Here is a 10,265-nt window from a genome sequence, read left to right on the forward strand (position 1 = left end):
TAACATTTAATCAACAACTATAATCAATCAATCATTTGCCACCTTCTTTTCTCATAAAAATTTTGAATAAAGTTAAAATAAGATGTCAGATGTGCATATTGATGCAAATGCATTCTACAAAAGATTGGCCATTTTTCAAAAGACACTTGAATCTGAAAATATTCCTCAAGCATTAATCATAGTTGGAGCAAGAAATGATGATAATACTTATAAAAAATCAACAGTACTTCAAACATGGTTATTGGGTTACGAATTTGTTCATACTGCAATATATGTTACACCTACAAGATGCGTATTTATTACTTCTGAAGGTAAAGCTAAATATTTACAAGGATTAACTAATAGACCAGATACAATTGAATTATGGTTAAGAACAAAAGATGTTGAAAAAAACAAACAATTATTTGTAAAATTAATAGAAGAAATGAAAGATGTTAGTGATGAATATGGAAATGTAATAAAAGATAAATATGATGGGAAATTTATTGATGAATGGAAAGAAGTTAGTAATGATTCTGGATTGAAACCAATTGATTTAGCATTAACATTATCCAAATCTATGGAATTAAAAGATTCAGAAGAATTTGAAAATACAAAAATAGCATCAAATGCAAGTGTAGTAATGATGGATACATTTGTTAATGACATGATGACTATAGTCGATCAAGAAAAAAAAATTACAAATTCACAATTGACTGATCAAATTGAAGATAAAATTGAAAATAATAAATGGTATTTAAAATCAAAATTAGGTAAAACTTTATTACAATCTATAAAAGATTTTGATTCTGAATTTTTGGAATGGTGTTATTCGCCAATTATTCAAAGTGGTGATGATTATGATTTAAAACCAAGTGCAATGTCAACTGAACAACAATTAGTAGGCGAAGGTGTCATATTAGCATCAATTGGTTTAAGATACAAATCATATTGTGCAAATGTAGCTAGAACATTTTTGATTGACCCAACTAAAGAAATGGAAGATAATTACGATTTTTTATTGAAATTACAACAACATATTAAAGAAAATTTTTTAAAGAGTGGTGTTAAAGCAAGTGAAGTATACAATGATACTTTAGATTATATCAAAAAAGAAAATCCAAGTTTAGCAGATAAATTTACTAAAAATTGTGGTTGGTTGATTGGTATTGAATTTAGAGACTCTACATTTTTACTTAACTCCAAATCAGAAAGAATATTGGAAGATGGTCAAATAATATCATTAACCATTGGATTCCAAAATTTAGTCAATAAGAGAAAAAATTACTCCATTCTATTAACTGATACTTTTAAAATCAGTATAGATAAGCCAATTTTATTAACAAATTCACCAAAAAATAAATCGGATATTTCATTTTATTTTAATGATGATGATGAAACCACCAAGAAAGTTAAACCGGAACCAAAAGTAGAAAACAATAGCTCATCAAAAGTACTTAAATCAAAATTGAGACATGAAAACAGTAATGCAGACGATAAAAATGCTGAGAAATTAAGACAAGAGATTCAAATGAAATTACATGAAAAAAGAACAGAAGAAGGTTTAGCAAGATTTTCAAAAGCTGATGCAACTGATGCTTCTGATTATAAACCAATTTTCAAAAAGTATGAATCATATATTCGTGAATCTCAAATTCCAAATAGTGTATCAGATTTAAAGATTCATGTTGATTACAAAAACCATACTATAATATTACCAATATGTGGTAGACCGGTTCCATTTCATATCAATTCGTACAAAAGTGGTTCACAAAACGAAGAAGGTGATTATACATATTTAAGATTAAATTTCAATTCTCCAGGTGCTGGTGGTAATGTAAATAGAAAAGCCGAATTACCGTATGAAGACTCGCCAGATAACACATTTTTGAGATCAATCACAATAAGGTCAAAAGATCGTGATAGAATGGTTGATGTTTTCAAAGCAATTCAAGACTTAAAGAAAGATTCAGTTAAAAGAGAAACTGAGAAAAAACAATTAGCTGATGTTGTAAGTCAAGCAAATCTTGTTGAATTTAAAGGTTCAAGAGTTAAAAAATTAGAAAACGTATTTGTTAGACCAACTCCAGATACTAAAAAATTAGGTGGGGTATTACAAATTCATGAGAACGGTTTAAGATATCAATCAAGTTTTAAAATGGATCAAAGAATTGATGTATTGTTTTCAAATATTAAACATTTATTTTTCCAACCATGTAAGGATGAATTAATTGTTGTAATTCATTGTCACTTAAAAAATCCAATAATGATTGGTAAAAGAAAAACTTTTGATATACAATTTTATCGTGAGGCAAGTGATATGGCATTTGATGAAACTGGTGGTAGAAAAAGAAAATATAGATATGGTGATGAAGATGAATTACAACAAGAACAAGAAGAAAGAAGAAGAAAAGCATTATTGGATAAAGAATTTAAGCAATTTGCTGACTTAATTGCTGATAGTTCAAATGGTATAGTTGAATTAGATATTCCATTTAGAGAATTGGGATTCCAAGGTGTTCCTTTCAGATCCTCGGTGTTGTGTATACCTACTAGAGATTGTTTGGTACAATTAATTGATCCACCTTACCTTGTTGTTACATTAGAAGAAGTTGAAATTGCTCATTTAGAAAGAGTTCAATTTGGTTTGAAAAATTTTGATTTGGTTTTTGTTTTCAAAGATTTTAATAAACCAGTTGTTCATATAAACACAATCCCAATGGAATTATTGGAAGATGTAAAATCTTGGTTAACAGATGTCGATATTCCAATTAGTGAAGGTCAAATGAATTTAAATTGGGGTCAAATTATTAAAACTGTACAAGCTGATCCATATCAATTTTTCTTGGATGGTGGTTGGTCATTTTTAACTGGTGCGGGAGATTCAGATGAAAGTGAAGAAGAAGATGCAGAGAGTGAATTCGAAGCAAGTGATGAAGATCCACAAGATGAAAGTGAGGTAAGTGAAGATGATTATGAAAGTGAAGGAGGTACTGATGATTTTTCGGGTAGTGGAAGTGAAGCAGAAAGTGAAGAATCAGGAGAAGATTGGGATGAAATGGAAAGAAAAGCTGCAAAAGCTGATCGTAATGCAGCTTATGATTAATAGCTGAAAAAATAAATAATATATATAAAATGTCTATATACTTTGTCTATAAACATATTTACAAGCTCTTTACTTTAAATTTATTGACAGCCACATATCTTTAAAATTCCACCAAGAAGCTCCACAACCACATAAACCAACCCAAAATGGAGTTAAACAACCATCTCTTAAACACCAATGTAAAACCAATGGTAATTGAATAACATTCTTGAATAAATTTATTTGCCAACTTTTAGTTTTCCATTCACTAATTGGAGCTCTTCTTATAATTTCGATAATCTCAATCAATAAATAAGCACCCCAAACTCTACAACACCATATATAAGTTTCAATACACCAATATGCATTATCACCAGTTCCAATCCAGTCATGATCAGTTAACCAACCAACATTTTCAAAAAGCTCTAAAACTATACAATTCAAAGCTTGGATAACGTTTATAAATCTATCTAATCTTGGTGATTTTGCATTGGGGTTGTTGAATCCATGCCATTCATCTATTAACCAAGGCATATACTTTATTGAATCTGTTAATCTATTGAAAATTCTAACATCTGCTAAATATGAATTTATCTTTTTTAAGTGGAATGCTAATTTTGATGGTTTTTGTTCTGATTCAGGGATTGGTTGTGGTGGGTTGACATTGAATGCTTTTACATCACTTGTATTTATATTTATAGTTTTTGCAAATTTCTTGAGTAATTGTAAAAGATTGTACTTCTGTTTATTCAAAAAGTTTAAGATGTTATATTTATTATTTAATATTGAAGAAACTAATAAAGCAAAATAACATAAAAAGTACAAGTTCTGATCAACAGTTGAAGACTTTGATAATACTTTGTCGTTAATTTCTTGATAGAAATTTCTACTAAATATAGATTTTTTCAAAAGATGATTCAATTGTAATATTATATTTAAAGGTAATGTGAAAGTTGTTCTTGGTTTATGTGGTGGTGACATCGTTGATATTGCTAGTATACTCATAATTGATGACTATTTGGTTTTGTTTTGAGTTTTGAATAATTCAAATATCTGAAATATTTTATAATTATTTATTATATTAGATTAGCTTTGATCTTCTGATTGTTAAATGTTTATTATTATAAATTTTTTTCAATTGGTGTATTTGTATGGGGCTTTTTTCTTAATTAAGATTTATTTTCCCTTTCCTCGGTTTGTATTATTATTGATAAGTTGATATTGCTACTTGGTTTCAAAAGTTTTTGGTTCTACGCAAGTCTACCAGTCTTTTAAGTAAGTAGTATTATCAAGAGAGCTACAACCACAAATCGGACGATTTTGAGCTTATCTTAAGGTGTGATTGTGGTAATCTGCGTTATCAAAGTTAGGCAAGTCAAGTCAGGTACTTTTTCGCGCATTGTAATATTTCTCGCACACAAAATTTGGTCTCCTACAAAATTAAGGTTTTGTATTTGAAACATTTAAATTTAAATTTGCAACCAAAAAAATGTCTTTAAAAATTATGAATGCAGCATATGAGTTAAACTAACATATAGAGTTCAGTTACGCTAATGTTTAAGATGGGTTAGAGAATATGCGATTGATAATTTTAATATTTTATATGTATTGTACAAATATAAATTAATTGAATATATATAATGGGACTAGACTCAGTCAAATGAAGTAAATATGAAATGAACGATTGAATACTGTTTAATTAAGTGATTTATTTATGATATGGTAAATCAGGTACTCCATCAGAAGATCTGACACTTGTAACACCATGATTATTTGATAATTGTGACTTTAATTGATCAACAGAAATACCTTCTTTTCTAGCATATTGTTCTCTAGCATGTTCATCAGTTGATCCAACAGTTTCCAAAACTAATTCCTCGATTTCTTCAACATCATCATGAATTTGTGGTAAAATTAAATTTAATATAACTCCAATTAATCCAGTAACTGCAAACCCTGATTCCATAACTAAAACAATAGCATTGAAAAAACCAGTTAAGGCATGATTGCTTCCTGTATAAGTGAAAACACTACTGAACCAAGTTGGAACTAAAGTCGCACCTAAACCTGGTAGAACTGAAGCAGTTAATACAAATCTATCTCTTCTTGTAAATTCGGTAGTTGAAATGATCTTAATACCACTGATAACAACACTCAGGAAAAGAAAACTAGTCATTCCACCTAACACGGCTTTTGGAATAGAGATGATAGCAGCAGCAAACTTGGCAAAGATTCCCATTACCAATAAGAAGAAGCAACACCAATATCCAACAGTTCTATTCGCACATTTAGTGATAGCTATGACACCATTATTTTGAGCAAAAACTGACATAGGAGTAACTGTCATTAATCCTGCTAGTATACCATTTAAACCATCAGCTAAAACACCACCTTGGATTCTTGATTCATATTGTTCTCCTTCAACTTCCAATCTAGAAACATCTGAAGTTGCCGTTATATCTCCAATGGCTTCCATCATTAGCACAATATAAACAGCTAAAAATGGTAAAATTGCTGGAGCATAAACTTGTAATTTGAAAGTTTCAACCCAAACGAAACTTGCAACCTTGGCGGAACTGATGGTCTCTGAGCTGAAGTAGCCAAGACTAGCAGCCACTATACAACCAACTAGCAATCCACAAATTGGAGCACAACTTTTCATGATTGGTGCACCAAACTTTTCAGCCAAAATAATTGAAACATATACTAAAAACCCTAAACCAATAAAATTAGCTGAGCCCCAAGGTAATGAAAATTTACCAACGTTACAAGTTTCTCCAACACATCCTGAACCTCCTACCCAATCTTCAAATCCAGATTCAACTAAATGAATACCGATTAACATGACAACTGGACCAGTAACTAATGGAGGGAAAACCTTTTGTAAAATTTTTGGTGGTAAAAAACTCAATAACATTTCCAATAAACCACAAACAATACCACTGGCTAATATTCTTCCATAACCATTTGGGCAAGGTAATTTAGTTCCATCAGCTGCAACTGGACATGTACCATCTGAATACATTAATGGGAAAGCATTTGAAGTGACTGGTAAAGTTGCAAATGAAGGACCAACAACTGATAATAAACCAGTACCTAAATAATAAGGAGTTTTCCAAATATGAAATCTTGTAATTTGAATAGTCGATAATATACCTGAAACGATTAAACAAGTACTTACTAAATATTGTTGAGTTGAAGCAGGTAAATTTGCTGAAATACTGATTAATATTGGGACAACAACCAAACCACCAACCATAGCTAAAGAATGTTGGAATCCTAGAATTGCACCCAAAACGATTGGCATGTCTGAATCTAAACCAAAAAATGGTTGAACTTTTGGTTCTCTTGTTAAAAAGGGTATTTCTGGTGTGAATAAGTATTTATAATCATAATCTCCAATTAAACCGTCTCTTGTGGTCCATTTACGAACAAACAGTTTTGCTATACGTTTTGCTTTGTCCATTGTATAATGATGATATATGAATCGTATTAAAGTGGTTGGATGATAAATTGAAAATTAAATGAATATGCTATGTTTGAGTTGCGAACTGACTTTATATAAATATGGGGAAGCTGAAAAGTTTATCTAAAGGTGAGATTTATTAAAATAGATTAATAATGGGTCAGTCCGACTTTATAAGATAACCGATGTATATGCAAATGATGTAATTATAAGTCAGTCAAGTAGGTAAGATCTTTTGAACTAAGATAAAAAGGTTTATCAGTAAAACCAAATAAAAAAGAAATAAGAGAAGCTTTTTTCACCTTTGAAGTATAAGACTATGCATAATTTAAAGATTTACAAAATCTAAGCATTAATAAAAAAAAGACATCCTTATCAAAATCAAACAATCAAAATAATTTATATGCATCAAAAGTTAAATTAATGTTTTTTTATCAATAAGAGATCAATAAATTTGCACGAAAGATTTTGCAGCCTAATTTTTTTTTTTTCTCTCTGTTCTTTGTTTTCAATTTTACCGCCTTTTTTCCTAATTTAACTTAATAATGTAAAAAAGCAATATAAAATTTTTCCGTGAATCTATACATAATATTGTTTTCTAATTAGTGGAAAGCCGTTATCAAATTCTATATACTATACATCTCATCTCTGGAAAATTTATGACACCCCCAGATAACAAGTCAAGAAAATCATGTAAAATATTGTTATCAATGAAAAAAACATACTCTGGGCAAGCTTTTAACTTTGAGAACATGAGTCTTGTGATTTCAACTGCTTTAGTAAATTATGTCAAATTTGAGTCTTATCGAGACTTCTTATCTTGAAAGTCTAATTTAATTGGTTTAGCCCGAAACTAAAAATTCATTAATAATTTAAGAAAAAACTAAAATTAAAAATTTATAGTCAAAAATGCCAAACGCACGGAATTTGCCGAAAGTTTTAAATCAAAACCAAGCAAGTTCAATAACTTCAAATGAACTCAAGATACCACAAATTAATCAATTTAGTCTTCTTTTAGTCTTTATCTTTTCTCTTAAAGGCGAAGGTTATTTGTATTTACGAGATTACTAAACTTTAATCGTAACTGGTATTGTCTATCTTATCGTAATTTGATGGAAAACAATCTCAGAAAGAAAAACCCTTTTGACCTTAAAATTAAATCTGTTTGCATAACACTACGAATATGGTCAAGCTCTTAATATTGAATCTATGACAAGCTAGTGAATACCATCCAAATTAACCGCTCGAGATATCTACACTCAAATGCGTCACGTGATCGAAGATCCTGTAAGTATTGGTACAAGCTAAGTTTATTCAGGTGAATGAGCTTAATAAATCAGAACTATCACGAATTTTATGCCTTCCTGAATATATAGATCGACTGTTTTTTGCAACGATATAATATCTTTGATGTTTTGCATTCTAAAATTTAACTGCAATAGATATGAAAAATAATAATAATTATAATAAAAAGTCTAATAATAATAATTACTAGAAGGAGAAAAAAATATTATGAATTTATTTCGAGAACGAAGATTTCCTCTTCTACTCGACACTTTTCTACTACCAGATTTTAAGAGTTGACAAATCTTGCATGATTTGATATATCCATATTAGTTGGTATAATGATTTGATATATTCATAGTAGTTGGTATAATGAGTTGATATGTTTACAGTAGTTGGTATAAGTTTTGCATGAAGTAATAGATTTAATTCTTTGAAATATTCGAGGGGTTAACTTTTTGAAATTTTTGAGGGGTTAAGGTTAGTGATAGACTTCTAGAAATTATCAAATATTCACCAAACAATGTTGATAATTTTTGTTAGCTAGACGATATATACTTGAACCCCTCGGTATGATTTTTGTGTCCTGTTTATTGTAATTTAATGATGATCACTAAGGAGTTCGTGTAAATGATAATGTCATCAATATAGATTTTCAAAGAGTAATTTTTTAGAAAGAACTACTGGACTGTAGACAGCCTCCGGGTCAAAATGTACATGTGGGATCATCTTGTGTCCGTGGACAACCAAAAAAGTAGCAGTTTCAAATAGCCTCCCGTTTTTTTTGTTTGTCAAGATCAAATCAATCACTGACAGATTCAGTCCATCTGGCATTGGATCATCCATTGTATACCTGCACGAATTTGATTGTGACATATTAATTATTCACGTTGGAAAAGTGAATTGAGAAGAACTTAGTGTTGTACTAATAGATCGAAGAAATAGTGTTGATTGGTGCATCTGTTTCATTTTTTTGAGTCGTTATAAGAACGACTCGAAATGAATCTACTCGTTCGACAAATATCCATTCAATCAGATTGGACTTATAGCTAGTGTCCCGAAAATTTATGGTGTTCTTGATTACTAAAAAAATGTATATGTTGAACAACCACAAGGAGTCCTTGAACAAGTGAGGCTGGACGAAAAGACTTCCAAAGAACTTTCCTTGGTTGTGGTTGAGGTTATCTTTTGAATATTTCTTACTCGTTGAAGAAAATCGAAATTTATTAGTTACTTCGGATTTTAGCTACAACCAGGAAAAGAGCCGATATCTAATATTCCTTCTCGAATGGTGGATCAGTCTATTTAACGCGTGTTTATATAATGTTAATGTAATTGATGTATCTTGTATTTTGTTATTCAACAGTAATTGTAGTAATATCTTCAACCCTCTAAATTCAATATAAAACTACTTTTTTTCCCAGATTATGAACTGGACCTACATCACAAATGAAATGCTGCAGCAAAGAGTTAAAGATGTTTTAGAGAATGATTGAATATTTTAATGCATTTTGAAGGATTATGCTTGATATAAATTATGCTCACTATAAACGAATCGCAAAGCCCACGGTTAAAGTCTAAACGATTGAGTTATGTTTTGTAGAAAAATGAGACCTAAACTTACTCTTTTCATTCCAGAGTTTACTTTTAAAAGCTCCATGAGCAAAAACACTTACAACGATCGAATTCCACATCCACTTTGAGCTTGTTAATATTTTGATTTGACATGGTGCAAAAATTTAATTTTTTTGCAACAAAATGGGCTGAACAATGTTGAACTATTTATAATGAATTGTAAATGATAGTATTATGAAGTCTTAGATTGAAGGTCTCATAAACGTAATTTGACACAAGCTCACTAATACCAGTTAGTTTTGATGTACATCTTACAAGTCCTAAGCTGTTAATGGCTACATTGATTTTGCCAACTACTATATTTTAAGAATTCATTTCAATTAAATTACACAGACTTTATTGTTTAGAATTTTTTTTTGGATGTTGTAGAGACTTCAGTTTGTGGATCATTCATTCCTTATTTCACTAGTTTATATCGTATTGACCAACACATAGTGCAAAAAAAAAAAACATGAAAGGTTTCTGGAAACTTTTTACAATAATAATTAATGAGAAATAGCTCGGACGGAGATTACTACGTTTTTGGGATTAAGTTCTTGATTGTGTTGAGGAGACAGTATGCTGGCAAAATTTAAATAAAATATACGGATAGGAAGGTAAAATGAATCACCGAAATTTGTAAACAATCAAAAACACGGAAATAGATAATGTAAAACTTTGTAGAACCTTTTAGTCTATTTATTAAAAAAACAGTATCAATTGGGAGTTTTAAGTAAATTTTATGTACCGCTGTGCAAGCTAGTTGTGATGAGCCTTTTAAATCGAAGCTGCTTGATCTATTTTGATCAGTGGCGGTGATCAAAAAGTGTTAATTTT

General features: G+C 30.0%; 3 protein-coding genes across 3 annotated transcripts; 1 reads left to right on the forward strand and 2 right to left on the reverse strand. All coding sequences in view use genetic code 12, as the record gives it.

Annotated features, from left to right (window-relative positions):
* Positions 1-82: 82 nt before the first annotated feature.
* CDC68 (chromatin-remodeling protein) lies at positions 83-3,085 on the forward strand (the record flags this gene model as incomplete). Its single annotated transcript, XM_051761925.1, has 1 exon — positions 83-3,085. The coding sequence occupies one exon, from the start codon at positions 83-85 to the stop codon at positions 3,083-3,085; it is 3,003 nt and encodes a 1,000-aa protein (XP_051621082.1).
* Positions 3,086-3,154: 69 nt separating this feature from the next.
* CSO99 (Cso99p) lies at positions 3,155-4,069 on the reverse strand (the record flags this gene model as incomplete). The annotated part of the gene is made up of 1 exon (XM_051761926.1): positions 3,155-4,069. The coding sequence occupies one exon, from the start codon at positions 4,067-4,069 to the stop codon at positions 3,155-3,157; it is 915 nt and encodes a 304-aa protein (XP_051621083.1).
* Positions 4,070-4,772: 703 nt separating this feature from the next.
* XUT1 (Xut1p) lies at positions 4,773-6,530 on the reverse strand (the record flags this gene model as incomplete). The annotated part of the gene is made up of 1 exon (XM_051761927.1): positions 4,773-6,530. One exon carries the CDS (start codon positions 6,528-6,530, stop codon positions 4,773-4,775), a length of 1,758 nt encoding a protein of 585 aa, XP_051621084.1.
* Positions 6,531-10,265: the final 3,735 nt, after the last annotated feature.

The sequence above is a fragment of the Candida jiufengensis genome (assembly GCF_024610255.1).
Source record: "Candida jiufengensis strain CBS 10846 chromosome Unknown scaffold5, whole genome shotgun sequence".
Lineage (NCBI taxonomy): Eukaryota > Fungi > Ascomycota > Pichiomycetes > Serinales > Debaryomycetaceae > Lodderomyces > Lodderomyces jiufengensis.